This window comes from Oncorhynchus kisutch, linkage group LG6, assembly GCF_002021735.2.
Source record: "Oncorhynchus kisutch isolate 150728-3 linkage group LG6, Okis_V2, whole genome shotgun sequence".
Classification (NCBI taxonomy): Eukaryota; Metazoa; Chordata; class Actinopteri; order Salmoniformes; family Salmonidae; genus Oncorhynchus; species Oncorhynchus kisutch.
In genome coordinates, this window is record NC_034179.2 from 55,674,487 (window position 1) to 55,689,516 (window position 15,030).

General features: G+C 42.5%; 1 protein-coding gene across 6 annotated transcripts; it reads left to right on the forward strand.

The window, feature by feature from the left end:
* The first annotated feature begins 63 nt into the window (after positions 1 to 63).
* LOC109893007 (C-terminal-binding protein 1) lies at positions 64 to 14,612 on the forward strand. Of its 6 annotated transcripts, XM_031826970.1 has the most exons (11): positions 64 to 199; positions 1,048 to 1,151; positions 2,874 to 2,989; positions 7,946 to 8,100; positions 8,325 to 8,469; positions 8,600 to 8,806; positions 9,072 to 9,286; positions 10,335 to 10,465; positions 10,656 to 10,783; positions 11,055 to 11,175; positions 11,358 to 14,612. In XM_031826970.1, the coding sequence occupies exons 3-11, from the start codon at positions 2,983 to 2,985 to the stop codon at positions 11,545 to 11,547; spliced, it is 1,299 nt and encodes a 432-aa protein (XP_031682830.1). In that variant the 5' UTR covers positions 64 to 199; positions 1,048 to 1,151; positions 2,874 to 2,982; the 3' UTR covers positions 11,548 to 14,612. The 6 variants fall into 6 exon arrangements, with proteins under 6 accessions (XP_031682830.1, XP_020341567.1, XP_020341565.1 ...); XM_020485978.2 differs by lacking the exon at positions 2,874 to 2,989 and having other exon boundaries at positions 64 to 275; XM_020485976.2 differs by lacking the exon at positions 2,874 to 2,989.
* Positions 14,613 to 15,030: the final 418 nt, after the last annotated feature.

Consider the following 15,030-nt stretch of genomic DNA (forward strand, 5'->3'; position numbering starts at 1 on the left):
CCTGCCAGATGCAATACCTCCTGTGTTACGTGAAGGCGCCACACTCAACTAATAGTGGTTTATATAGGATTTTCTTCATTCTGTGACTCGTCCGTCACCTGACTCCTCTAAACAAACTGTTTGGATTCATGACGAGAGATCAGTGGGAAGACAACTAATTTTGACCCCACAACACTAAGAATAGAACCTGCACTATTTGGTAATGAATGAACCTTCGCTAGCTACCAATTAGTGGTCTGATCCAACAGCTACAATAATGTTACTGCTCCGTAAACGTTAGTCGTAGTATTATTCTCTTGAAACTAAATGTTTTTCGCCGCTTGAACGTGTGTGTTGATGTATGCCTGTAATTTATCAGCGCTAGCTAGTTATCATTAGCTTACTAGCTAGCTGATAGCTTTGTAAAACAGGCCTGTTTTCGCGAACACTCACGTTTGCCTGGTGTTCGGTACGCTAACTAGCCATGTGAGCCACACGACTTTCTTGGCTACTGACTTTGAATTGTTAGTCTAGCTAACTACTTTTTAGTTTGTTGACGATGGCTAGTTAGGCTGCTAACATTAACTAACAACATTTAGCCAACTACAGTACATAGTTAATGTTCAAGTTTGTATATTGCTTACTGCTTAGCTATTTAGCTAACGTTAGCTACTTATAAACTGAAGCTTCGAAGTGTTTTAGGTATTAGCTAGCTAGCTAACGTTAGCTTAGAAGCCAGAATAGTGTGAAAGTTTTAATATGGAAATGGTTGGGGAGTTAGTCTCTAATTGTCTGTTGACTCTCGCCAGCAGTCATGTTAGCTAGAGAGGTTAACTAAAATAATTAGTTAGCCAAAAAAATCTAAGCAGAGATAAGTAAACAACTTTATTAGCCATAGCTACGACTAGTCGTGTGGCTAGCAACTTTAGGAATTAGTAGCGAAGCCTGTCACGTAACTAATTTATCTAAATATTGAAACGCTGTTCATTTGATTTAGCTTACAGGTTTTCATCGGTACACATTATTCCCCGGGAAATGTTTTGACTATTTGTCTTGTGTGCTTCACAGCTAAACCTTTGGTCTGTTTGTGCTTTGGCTGGGGTGAAAAACGCTGATGGCTCTCATGGATAAGCACAAAGTCAAGCGCCAGAGGCTGGACCGCATTTGTGAAGGTCAGTACATACTTTTGCCCCATCATGTTAGGGACTGATAATCCACGCGTACAAGCTTCTGTAGCTAACTAACATAGCTAAGGATTCTTGAATTTTTTAATTTTTTAAAATCCAATGTAGAATGGCCTGATGATGGACCATAGACATAAATAGGTGATGGACAGCATGAAGTTGAGCTTGACTTCATTATGGCAGACAATGGGAGCGTTCCTCTGCCCAGGCGTTACTGACATGCCAGATCTTACAACGCCTGGATAGCTATCAGCAAACCACATATGTTATAGCAATCTGTCAGTTGATGAAGTGGCACGCAACCATTGGTTAATGCATGCAGCATCTGAGCAGGGGAATGCGACCAGTCTTATAGCTGTTCAATGTGTGAAGGGAAGGGTTCTCCAATGATTGATTGAAAAACAGCTCTAATTCCATAATCAGCAAAAGAGCGAGGGTGGCTGCCTGTGGTCCTTCATGTTGCCTTTGTCAAGTTAACACTGGCTGTTTAGGTTACATACGTTGATAAAACAGGAGTGCATTTGGAAAGTATTCAGACCCCTTCTTCTTCCACATTTTGTTACATTATAGAATAAGGCTGTTATTCTAAAAAGTTTTAAATAAATAGTTTGAGAAAAAACAATCTACACACACAATACCCCATAATGACTAAATAAAATACATTTTGTTTGAAATTTTAGCAAATGTATTAAAAAAAACACCCCATACTTACTTACATTATTCAGACCCTTTGCTATGAGACTGGAAATTAACTCAGGGGTGTCCTGTTTCCATTGATCATCCTTGAAGTCCACCTGTGGTATATTCAATTGACATGATTTGGAAAGGCACATCTGTCTTTTATATGGTCCCACAGTTGAGGATGCATGTCAGATCAAAAAAACAAGCCATGAGGTTGAAGTAATTGTCTGTAGAGCTCTGAGACAGGATTGTGTCGAGGCACAGATTTGGGGAAGAGTACCAAAACATTTCTGCAGCATTGAAGGTCCCCAAGTGCACAGTGGGCTCCATCAATCAGCTGCTGTGTTTGCTGTTATTTACAGAGGTTTGGAACTCTTTCTTATTGGTCTATTAACTAAAACTCCATCCCCAGGCTGAAATTTCAGGTGGGCATTATCATAATTTTCACAATTCTACAGTATTATTCCAACCTCATAGATCTATTTACCTATATCCACACTATCTTCTACAGAAAATTCAGTTTTGAAAGCACTGTGCCTTACTCAAGGGTTTACATGTGGTTAGGCTATGTTTCATTGTAATTGTTTCTTCAATAGCTTTTGGCATATTATGCACTTTATTATTAATCTAGTTTACTGCATATCAAGTAGCAGCCTAGCTGCTCTTAGCAACATGGGTTTATTTACATACACTAGCGTTGCTTTCCATTGTATTGGGTTGCACAAAAACAGTCTGCGGGAAGCCAATTCCATTTCAACTTACTGTGTCAGTGGGCAGGAAGGCTGGTCATTATGGGAATTTGAGACAAAATATCTAAAGGATCGTATTATTAAACAGACTTTCCAAGCGTGGATCTGTTGTAGACCCACTTCCCCTCTGCTTACCTCACTGTCAAAATAAGTCCACAAGTTATTCCTTTTTTGTCCACAAATGGCGCACATGCAGGACTACCTAACCTAGCGTCTCAATGCTAATAAGCTTTGTTTTGGTTGGTTAAGGCTGAATTGTTCCTCCCTCTGATTGGAGCAGGGGGCAGGCAGAAGGAGGAGGGTGTTTGCCTGGGATTGTGCCAAGCGAAAGCATTCTGACAGTAGCTGTAAGTGGAGAAGGAGAGGAAGAAAGGCTGGTCAACTGCAGCATGCAAGGTTAGGAGGATGAATGTCTTGTTTTTCTGGGACGAGAGAGGGGTAGATGGATAGGGCAGAGTACAAATCTGCTATTTGGTTTAGCATTTTTGTCCTTGGGGTCTCTCCTGGTATTGTGTGTGTGTGAGAGAGAGAGCGAGCTCTTGAGCTTGTGTGGCAGGGGGCTGGGTGGGGTCCTGCAGCATTATCAGCCACCCCTCCCTGCGAGCTCACTTACACCCACAGTGGCAGGCGGAGGGGAAGAATGAATGAACGCTGAATGAATGGCATTGTGTGCATGGCCCTGCTGCCGGTCAGACCAGGCTTTCCACACACACGCACACATGGTCATGCACACACACTGCCAGGCGTCTGTCTCCAAGACCATATGGTGCATGTGTGTTGCCAGCTCCGCTCTCTTTCTGTTGTGCACCTTTTTGTTGTTGTCGTCTTTAGGTTCATTTGTAATCAATGCCTTTTTTTTGTCTAGATAGAAATGGGTTATTTTTGTATGTTTGGTGAGCGCTCTGCTTTTGTTGTGTGTTTATATTCTGCTCCAATCGCCTGTGAAGATTTGTCAGACTAGCGCCTTATTACTGCTATGTTTCATTTTCTGGATCAGATTAGAATGATCCAAAAAAGCAATTTATTTTTCCATGCGTTGTCCTTGAGGAGGAATGATGGAATTTGTTGGCAAACAGAACAGTAATCTGTACTTAGAGCCTTCATATTAAGCAAAGGAAGCAATTGACAGTCACAAGTGCTGTGGTCTGTGTGCAGGCAGTGCTGTTGCTTTGAGTATTGCATTCTCGTCTCTTTAAAGCGTCAATGTCTAAGATACTCTTTGAGCTCTGCAAAACATTGTAGCTCCACGAAAGGCCCCTTGTGTGCCTGTGAATTCCATTACCACTTGTGTTTAGTGTCATGATTTAGAAAGACACTGGTAATTGCTTTATTTTTTTGCTTGTCATTCAGAGTTTTCTGCTGTCTCTACTTGGCACTCTGGACTTAACGTTTTAGAAGGGCATTCTACTGCCCTTCAAGGATTAGCAGAGTTAAATTGCTGCATCACTTTAGGGGATTTCTCATCTGTTAATGAATTATCTTCCTGCTATCTCTTAGGGATGGGCATGGTTATTTGAATATCTAAACTGAAATTAGTATTTGCTTACTCGGAGACTAGTCATTTTTGAAGATAATTAAAATAAATAAGGCCTATTTTAACAATAAATGCTTAGTTTAAAATGAAATACAATTATCTGTGATGTTGCTATATAGCCTACAAGGATAGACCATGACATAAAAAAAAATGTACAACAGTTTGAGTGCGCCCCATAAAAAAGACGCACAGTTAGCCTGCACACATTTCACACGTGTAGCTTGTTGTTATTGTCGGTCAATCAAAGCTGCGCTGCAGTGAAAGGTGCCATATAAGAAAGTGAAATTGGGTATTTCTAAATGGAAATACAATTACATAATTATTTTTGGGCTAAATTAGGAGTAGCTACAATGACTGATTAACAAACAGCCTGTTGTTTCATATGAATGGAGTTGTTGGAGTCAAGTACAGGCAGCACAGCAACAGCCTCTAATGTAGCTAGCTAGCGTCTTTACAAATATTTGATGAAGTTAAGACGGGCACTACCAGATGGTATAAATAACCTATAGCAACAACAAGTTTGACTAGCGCATGTCAGTTTGGCTACTCGCTTGCACACTCTCTGCCATACACACTCACCGGCCCCTCCTACTCTAGTCGTGCTAGCAAGTCTCCATTGAAGTACAAAAAAAATACATGCTTTATTACATGTTTTGACTATCCAGATATCTTAAATATCATGACATCTGCTAATGTAAAAAGGGTTTTAATAAATCTGATTAATATTTGAAATGGTGAAATCATTTCAAATGCCCATCCCTATTTATCTTTGCTAATTTAGGTGTACATCGTTTGTACATTTATTTATGAGATGTTTGTGGCGATAGGGCTAGCAGGCAGGCTGTGTATTGTTGCAGAAGGGCAGGGGTTTCTGCCTCCAGACATAGACATTTAGGTCATGATAACTCAACAAGCCTGTGCCCCCAACCGCACCCTTCTGCTAATCTGCTGGATGAGTCTCCCCTGATCAGGAGGGGTCTGGTGGGGGTTGGAGGACTGCCTTGTCTCTATTTGAGAATGAAGCAGACAGCTTTGTGTACTGTGTACTCTGAAATGGCAATTTTTATATATAGTGCATCCGGAAATAATTCAGACCCCTTGACTTTTTCCACATTTTAAGTTGCGGCCATGTTCTAAAATTGATTATATTTGTGTCACACACACACAATACCCCATAATGAAAAAGCACAAACAGGTTTTTAGAAATAAAATAAACTGGAATATCACATTTACATAAGTATTCAGACCCTTTACTCAGTACTTTGTTTGAAGCACCTTTGTCTGTGATTACAGCCTTGAGTCTTCTTGGGTATGATGCAACAAGCTTGGCACATCTGTATTTGGGGAGTTTCTCCCATTCTCCTCTACAGATCCCCTCAAGCTCTGTCAGGTTGGAGAGGGAGCGTCGCTGCACAGCTATTTTCAGGTCTCAAGATATGTTAGATCGGGTTCAAATTCGGGCTCTGGCTGGGCCGCTCCAGGACATTGAGACTTGTCCCTAAGCCACTCCTGCGTTGATTTGGCTGTGTGCTTAGGGTCGTCCTGTTGGAAGGTGAACCAATGCCCCAGTCTGAGGTCCTGAGCACTCTGGAGCAGGTTTTCATCAGGCATCTCTCTGTACTTTGCTCTCTTAATCTTTTCCTCGATCCTGACTAGTCTCCCGGTCCCTGCCGCTGAAAAATTTCCCCACATCATGGTGCTGCCACCACCATGCTTCACCGTAGAGATGGTGCCAGGTTTTCTCCAGATGTGACGATTGGCATTCAGGCCAAAGAGATCAATCTTGGCCTGAAAAGAGAATCTTGTTTCTTATGGTCTGGGAGTCCTTTAGGTGCCTTTTGGCAAACTCCAAGCGGGCTGTCATGTGCCTTTTACTGAAGAGTGGCTTCTGTCTGGCCACTCTACCATAAAGGTCTGATTGGTGGAGCGCTGCAGAGATGGTTGTATTTCTGGAAGTTTCTCCCATCTCCACAAAGGAACTCTGGAACTCTTTGTCAGAGTGAGACCTGAAAATAGCTGAGCAGCGACTCTCCCCTTAACACTATGTGATTTTAAATGTAAAACAAATTGAAACATATAAAAAATATATGTATGTGTGTGTGGTAACCTGGGTAGATTTTGGGCAGTAATATCTATCTCGGCCACTCAGGAACAGTCAATGTCTTTTTGGCAAGCAACTCCAGTGTAGATTTGACCTTGTGTTTTAGGTTACTGTCCTGCTAAAAGGTGAATTCATCTCCCAATGTCTGGTGGAAAGCAGACCGAAACAGGTTTTCCTCTAGGTTTTTGCTTGTGCTTAGCTCCATTGCTTTTATTTTTTTTATCCTGTGAAAAACACCCCAGTCCTTAATGATTACAAGTATAGCCATATCATGAATCAGCCACCACTATGCTTGAAAATATGTACAGTGGTACATTCATTATTACTTTATTTCCTTGTTGCAAACAGGATGCATGTTAAGGAATATTTCTATTCTGTACAGATATAATTATGTTCACTCTGTCAATTAGGTTAGTATTGTGGAGTAACTACAATGTTGTTGATCCATCCTCAGTTTTCTCCTATCACAGCCATTAAACTCTAACTTTTTCATTTCACCATGGCCTTGTGAAATCACTGAGCAGTTTCATTCCCCTCCGGCAACTGAGTTAGTGACTGGGTGCACCACAAAGTTTAATTGTTAACTTCACCATGCTCAAAGGAATACTCTATCTGTTTTTTTTGTATTACTACCAATAGCTGCCATTATTTGCGAGGCATTGGAAAACGTCCCTGGTCTTTGTGGTTGAAATTCACTGCTTGACTGAGGGACCTTACGTTTATCTGTATGTGTGGGGTACAGAGATTTAGGTAGTCATTCAAAAAATATTGTTAAACACTATTATTCCACACAGTGATTCCATGCAACTTTTGTGTTAAGCAACATTTTGCTCCTGAACTTAATTAGGCTTGCCATAACAAATACCTTTTAACTCAAGACATTTCAGCTTATTAATTTATAGAAATGTTGAGAAACATAATTCCACTTTGACATTATGGGGTAGTGTGCGTGTGGGTGCAGGCAAAGGTTTAGGGGTGTGAATACTTTCTGAAGGCACTGTGGTATGTTTGGGCCATTTTATTGTGTTCTCAATAAACCCCAAAAAATGTTAATGCCCAATGATGGCTTATGTAGCAATTATTTATTGAAATACTGACATTTTGAAACCTGTCCTTTTTGGCACCATGGATCTAGTTGGTGGGAATTTTGGAATACTGCTGCCCGAGAGTGTAATAGCTTAAATTTGCAATGACACTATAACTTTGAGACACATCCTGGCTTTTTGTAGATGTGTTGTGGTCATCATAAAGGGATTTTGCAAAAATGGGTTACCTCTGTCCATGCTGGACATAATGCATTCATATGGGATTTTACTTAGTGACGTGTACAGGGCAGGTTTCCTGTTGCGTTTCTTAAGTGACACTGTATATCATATTGTATATCATTGTAATCCCTAGACTTGAGTGGACACTTAAGTCATGTTTTTAGAGTGTAAAATGTTACTTTGAAAGTGAAAATCTAATTATTTTTCTGCAATTTCTGATGGGTTTTCATTGTTACGATCATAAAGAACAAAACAAATGACGTATATTTTTGGTGGTTTTATTGATTGGGGAACACAATCTTAAACATGCAGATGTTGAGGAAACTGTGGAAATTGACAGTTTGGCCTATGTGATCATGTAGATGGTCTATCTGATTGACGCTATAGAAAGGAGGCATGGGGGAGGGGGTCCCATTTGACATTGCTGAAATTGATTTGTTGTATTTATCTAGGCATTCGCCCCCCGATTCTGAATGGGCCGATGCACCCGCGGCCCCTGGTGGCTCTGTTGGATGGGCGTGACTGCACCGTGGAGATGCCTGTCCTGAAGGACGTGGCCACAGTGGCCTTCTGTGATGCCCAGTCCACCCAGGAGATCCACGAGAAGGTAACCAACTATCTCTCCCAGCACCACTACTCTCCTATACACCTCTATGTATCTATCTGCATTTTTTTTAAAGTTAGGAAATGGATGCTTCATGAACCTGTCTGTTGTTTTTGTGGTGGGGGCTATTTCCAACTCAATGGAGCTAGGGAATGTATTTGCTCGTTTAGTGCAATAGGTGAATAAGGATATGTCTGAACTCATACATTCTCTCCCTGGTGCTTTAGGTGCTGAATGAGGCAGTGGGTGCCCTGATGTACCACACCATCAGCCTTTCGCGGGACGACCTGGACAAGTTCAAGGGCCTGCGGATCATTGTGCGAATTGGCAGTGGCTTTGACAACGTGGACATCAAGGCTGCGGCTGAACTAGGTTGGCTACTGGATCAATACTTTGCTTCACCTCCCATCTGTTTTTCTCCTACCTACTACACCCATCCATCCATTCACCTCAATATGTATCATAACTAATCGCTGTCTCCTTTGTGCTCTGTCCCCCCCAGGTATAGCTGTGTGTAATGTGCCTGCGACATCAGTGGAAGAGACGGCGGACACGTCCATGTGTCTGATCCTGAACCTGTACCGCCGTGTCACCTGGATGCACCAGGCTATGAGAGAGGGCACCAGGGCTTCCAGCGTGGAGCAGATCAGGGAGGTGGCCAGCGGAGCTGCCCGCATCCGGGGAGAGACGCTGGGCATCATCGGCCTGGGTGAGGAGGGAAATTGATCTCGTCTTAGCGAGGGCTCTCTCGCAAGTGCAGTCATCATAGGACACACATGTTGATTCAAGTTTTTTCTGATGTGATCTGTTTCGAAGTTGCAGTGTATTTTTTTATTTTTTATTATTTAATATTCATTATTATTATTATTAGTGTCCTCAGATCATTTTAATGTATATTTAAAGTAAATCATTTTTAGTTTTCTGAGAAGTAGTGAGAGGTTACTCCTCCAGTCTGAGTGTATCTTGTGGCGCAGGGCGAGTGGGCCAAGCTGTAGCGCTGCGGGCCAAGGCCTTTGGCTTCAGTGTGATGTTCTACGACCCCTACCTGCCAGACGGAGTGGAGCGCTCTCTGGGCCTGCAGAGAATGGCCACCCTGCAGGACCTGCTCATCCACTCTGACTGTGTGTCACTGCACTGCAGCCTCAACGAGCACAACCATCACCTCATCAACGACTTCACCATTAAACAGGTATAAGACACACGCCCACTACTGTTGCAAGGTATACCGACGCTTCTGTACTTTTTCGATACTCTTAACATGGAAAAACGGTTCGGTACTAGGTTTTGTTACTTTCAGTAGTTTCTGTCAATTGCTGATCTATCAGTCCAGTCGACCCCTTATTATAGCGTGCACCGTTCCTGCTCCACTTTCGCCTTGTGACAACGACGCTATCGGTGTGATCATCTGGATATGTGTGCAACAAAAGTTCAACATTCACCTTCTACTACCATTTCTGTCAAGCCGCCTACGCATACAGTTTGATGCATACATTCGATAAATCCAACATATTCACCACACAGAACGCACTGCAACTGCCTCTGCAACGCAATGCTGCGAAGCGAATGCAGATTTCCGTTGGAAATGAATGTACTTCTGGTGTACCAAAATGCAATGACGCTGTCGGTGTGATTGAGGCGTTAGTCATTGCTAGCCTGCACTGGGAGTCTGGGCTGCATCATGTTAGCTCCCCCTCATGCGGTCTCTCTTCTCCCAAAGATGATCAGCGAACAGACTGCCCCGTGAATGATGTCAGAACTGGTTAAAGAGACGGCACACATTTTTTAAAAATAAGCTACTTCTATGCAAATGTTGATCAGTACAATAAAATAAGTCCCAAATGGAAGGGAAACAGATTGTCATCTGTAGCCCCATGAAATCAGGCAAAACAAACTCAAATCAATGCATGCGCGAATGAGAATGCATTTACCTGTATTGTGGCTAGGCCTAGGCTACATCTTGATTTACCCAGTTTATCAATAGAGATTAACCATTCAAATAAATGATTACCATTATGTATTTGTAGAAACAAAGTCTAATTGATTTATGCGTACTTGGCTGTCTACCGTGGTATCAAGTATTGTGATACTAAACCTGGTATTGAAATCAAAGTAAAAATTCTGGTATTGTGACAACCCCAACACACATGTGTACACCATTTCTGCCACCCACAACACCCTCATTACCAATGTGTTATTTTTGTCTGCATGGCTTGCTGACTGATCTGTCGTGTGTGCAGATGCGTCAGGGAGCATTTTTGGTTAACACGGCTCGCGGTGGCCTGGTGGATGAGAGGGCCCTGGCCCAGGCACTGAAAGAGGGCAGGATACGGGGTGCTGCCTTGGACGTACACGAGACGGAGCCCTTCAGGTCAGCTTCCTCCCAGCCCACAGGCACTTATAGCCTCCTCATCCTGCTTATAGCCCAGTCATTTAAATCGTGCAAACAATAACTGGTTTGACCGTTGTGATTCACCATTTTAACCCCCAAAAATTATGAACACCCCCTTGCACACACTCTTTAATATGTTTCACCGGTCTGTTTATCTATACTCCTCCAGCTTCTCTCAGGGCCCATTGAAGGATGCCCCCAATCTGGTTTGCACTCCCCACGCATCCTGGTACAGTGAGCAGGCGTCACTCGAGGCGCGGGAGGAGGCAGCTAGGGAAGTGCGCCGGGCCATCACAGGTATTCAGTTATGCAAGCCTCAGTGTATAACTGCATTTTTATAGGCATTAGGCACATACACTAGGGTACAATGATACAATTGCATTTCTGTGAACAACAGTCGGTCCACGTGAGACATGGCACAGTAGCCCTAACCACTAAGTGATATAGTTTATGTATTTACAGCCCACAAGTTGTTTTATAATCCTTCCCCCCAAAAAACCTTATCAAGAGTTGTCATTAAGTAGACTTTGATCCGTTTGACTGTTGTGGTGTTTTTTTCTCCCAACAGGCCGCATCCCTGACAGTCTGAAGAACTGTGTGAATAAGGAGTATCTGATGGCAACGCCCCAGTGGCCTGGCATGGACCCTGGGGCTGTGCACACCGAACACAACGGAGTTACTGATTACAGGTACGACCATGCTTTGCAGAGACTGTTAAGAGGGACAGGAAGCACCCATAGGTAATAAATGAGTGACAGTAAAGACAACTCCAGGTATTGATGACATCTGGCTTGTGTTATATGACCCTAGAAAGATAATTCCATATAATGCTATTTTAATTCTTCTGTCTCAACTCTTCATTTGTCAACAGGTTCTCTACTGGTCTAGTGGGAGTGGCAGCAGGAGGCCTGACGGGGGCAGGCGCTGCAGTGGAGGGAATTGTCGCAGGGAACCTGGCTATGGCACATGGGATTGCCCCCGTGTCCCGACCTCCCCACACACCGTCGCCGGGGCAACCCTCTAAAGCAGAAACAGACAGAGACATGCCAACGGACCAGTAGCCAGCTACCATTTCCCCTCTGGTCCACAACATTCCGTCATCACTCTTCATGTTCATGCAAGCAGATACACTAGTATTGAGGTCCATTCTGACCCAGCTTTGGTCCCATCCAACAGAACAGAATCCTTCACGAGAGACCAGTCTGCATAGACTCCCTACACTCGTCCTCTTTTCTCTCATCCAGAAAGCAATAAGTGGATTACTCAAGGATTTTTTTCCCCAGTTTGCTTTTAAACCCCTCTTTGTCTGACTTTCCTGTGGCTGTGTTTTTGTAAATGACTCCTTTACGGAGAGAAACCTGTAATGTTTTTCCTGTATTTTTTTGTTTGTTTTTTATATCAATTGCTGTTTGACATGCTATAAAGTGAAGCATGAGTCTGGAAATGGTATAGAAGATGAATAGCGTTTTTTCCACTACTATTTGTTCACAAACCTTACAAAGGATTTTATATTATTGGGCTCAATACATTTCTAGTTATCACAATAAAAGTGTGGCTCTGACTTTTTATGAGCTATTTGATGTGAATTGAATAATATCGAAAGATATGCCTCTGCTGATAAGGAAAATACATACAGCATACGATGTTTGTCAAGACCCCCACCTACACTTATTTTCTCTGTTGGTCTTGGAATATTTTCATGATTAAATGTATAGATCTTCTGCACATCCTTGTGGTTGCCAAGACTAGAGGCCAAGGCGGTCTTCTTACCTTTCTATTTCCTTTTATATGTTACCTTTGGATATGAATACAACATGAAAACTATATCTTTGCCAAGTACTCAAATGATCTATCCTCCTTCACAGCACTCCAGTATCAACATTGCCCCTCAGTGTCTGCTGTCATTGATGCTATAATTTTGGGTGTTCATCTTGTGTACTGCAGGCATTGAAACTTATTTTACCTGTATGGATTCCATAGTGGCTGTCAATCTCAAAGGGAATGGTGTAATGAGGCTTCAAGACATTAGTCTGTCACATTTGCAAGGATGATGGCATCCTAGCAAAATGTGTCCACACCCATAGTAGTGTTTGTAAGGGGGCAAGAGCCCAGTTGGTTCAGTTCAATGTCCTGACCACATCAGGAACACTTCTGTTTGTTTTCTGCTCTGGGTGTACCTAGGGCTCACTTCTGTGTTTGTGTGTGCGCCAGGCACGCATCTGTGGCTTGGTCACAGGGTTGTTCACAACCATATTCAGAACTTTTGACCACCGGGGGGACAGCGGTTTATTACTACTACATGAATTCTAGAAGTGATTAGATGGCCTAATTTCATAATCGTCTTAATCTGAATTAATGCTTGGTACTTTGGCTGGCTTCTGGGTTGTGCGGGCATTGTGTCAAGCAGTGTACTTGTGGACATAGACCAGGGAATCTGTGGCAGGGATATCCAATCTGTTTACTGACTATCAAGGCCAGTATAAGAACAGATGAAGTGGAAAATCGAGAGTATACGTTTGGGTGTGTACTTAGCATTGCAGTCCGATGTGGGTAATGAAGTCCCTTATTGTATAAGGTCAGCAATTCCGATTTGCTAGTGGCAAAGCCATAACCCCCCCCCCCCCCCCCCCCCCACACACACACAAGTAGTCTGGGTACCAGTCTGTTTAGCTATCATTCCACTCCTTGTTATGCTAAACCGAATAATCTTTGGCATATGTCACGAAGTGGAATGATAGCTAAACAGACTGGTACCCAGACTACTTTTTGTCATACCTAGGCTACCCTCGCAGGCCAACAGTCATAGAAAATCAAGGGAGTTTATACATGATATCACACTGGCACAGCTTCAGAGTTGTGTAAGTGTTACTGGAGAAGGGGACCTTCAGCCAAAGGTGGACAGCCTCCCATAATGCCTACTTGTAATCAGGGGTAATTTACAAATGGGAAAGCAGTGGAACGGAATTCTGCCATCTTTGGCCATCATGATCTATAGAATTTCATTTCAACCCCTACTCGTAATTACACACTGGCCAAGTATAGGGAAATGCCTGTTATACCTCATTAACAGATATTGAATGTATCTTATGCTCTGTTATTCCTCTTAACAGATACTGCTGAGATCTATCACCAATTTAAAATATGTGAAATCACCATTGGCCCATCTTAGTAAGATGCATGATTTACTCCGTTTCAGCAGATTTCTCTGATTAACTAAAAGAAAAGAAATCCTCCCGGAGGAGTCTTGACCTCCATGCTTGTAGTTTTGAAGTTGTCTTGTATGTTTCTCTTTATGGGTACTAATGAATTGGTCATTAGAACCCCCCCCCCCCCTCCCAAAAAAAAGAAATGAGATTAAAGCAAGTAACAATGGAACTACAACAGAATGAATAGTTGTCCTTGCCTATTTCATCAATCAAGTTTTATCATTATTGAGATGACTTGTTTTATTGACATTGCAACAGAGAATATGAACAGACAAGGGGAATCAAGCATTGTTGCTAAAGTGGACTTCTTGCTGACACCCATATCATTGTTTTTTTTATGCAGAGGTAGTACATTGAGCTACACAGCTGTGATGAATGCCTTATCCTGGACCTAACGTTACCTTCCCTCACAAGTTTTTTCCCACCCTCCCGAACTGGGTGCTCCACTCTGCTCCTTTTTTTTTTAGTTAAGTTAAATATAGCTTAGATCTGTATTCTGAAGACTTCATCTTGACAGCCCTAGTAACAGCATGATTAGAGCGTCCGTGTCTCTGGGTTCGTTCAAGCATCTGATCCTGTTTTACGTAAAGTCATCATTTTAATTATCTGGAAAACAGAGCAAATTGAAATTAGCTGGGGGGGGGGGGGGGGGGGGTGATGTATGGGAGAGAGATCAAATCATTAGAAATGGAATCCATGTGGTTCAAATCTGATGTGATTGATGCCTGGATAATTTACATTACAACATACAGAAATGTAATGTGCATTAGGCTATTCTATTTCATGTTTAGATTTCTCAATCCTACTGCAAAATGAGAACAACCCAGTACATTTGTAATTAGGATTTATTCTGAACTTTTTAAATAGGAACAATCATTGTGATGTAAGCTTCTACAATAAAGTATTTTAATACAAAGTAATGTTTCTCTGAAATGTTTCAGGTGTGGTAAGGTATTTTTGTCAGTTAGATTGTATTATTTTTGCTTCCCATGCAATAATTAAAAGTGGTGTGTGTGCATTTTAGCATTTGAAAAGCTCCTGTCACATTTATAATTGTCAGACAGAGCCATCCTGCACAGTGTACCTGCGGATTTCAAAAAGTCAAACTTGCACGCTCAAATAGTGTGTGATTGCGACCCGAAATTTGGGGCTAAACTGCATGTGGGCATCCCTCCGTCTGCAGGAAAACGGAACTGCCTAACAGGCGGTGGCGAAGGACACTACCTGTCGCCCCCGCCTCCAGCAGGCGGGAGGCTGGGGAGACCATGTGCTAACTAGCTAGCTTGCTAGTTAGCGACTACACGGTGTCGCCCTGTCTCCCACCTGCTGTGTAACGGA

Excerpts from the sequence above, each read along its gene's own strand:
- LOC109893007 (XM_020485978.2), top strand. The coding sequence starts at position 1,094 with ATGGCTCTCATGGATAAGCACAAAGTCAAGCGCCAGAGGCTGGACCGC. Across the intron at positions 8,470-8,599 it reads CAAGGCTGCGGCTGAACTAG|GTATAGCTGTGTGTAATGTG; the intron begins GTTGGCTACTGG and ends TGTCCCCCCCAG. Across the intron at positions 10,466-10,655 it reads CACGAGACGGAGCCCTTCAG|CTTCTCTCAGGGCCCATTGA; the intron begins GTCAGCTTCCTC and ends ATACTCCTCCAG.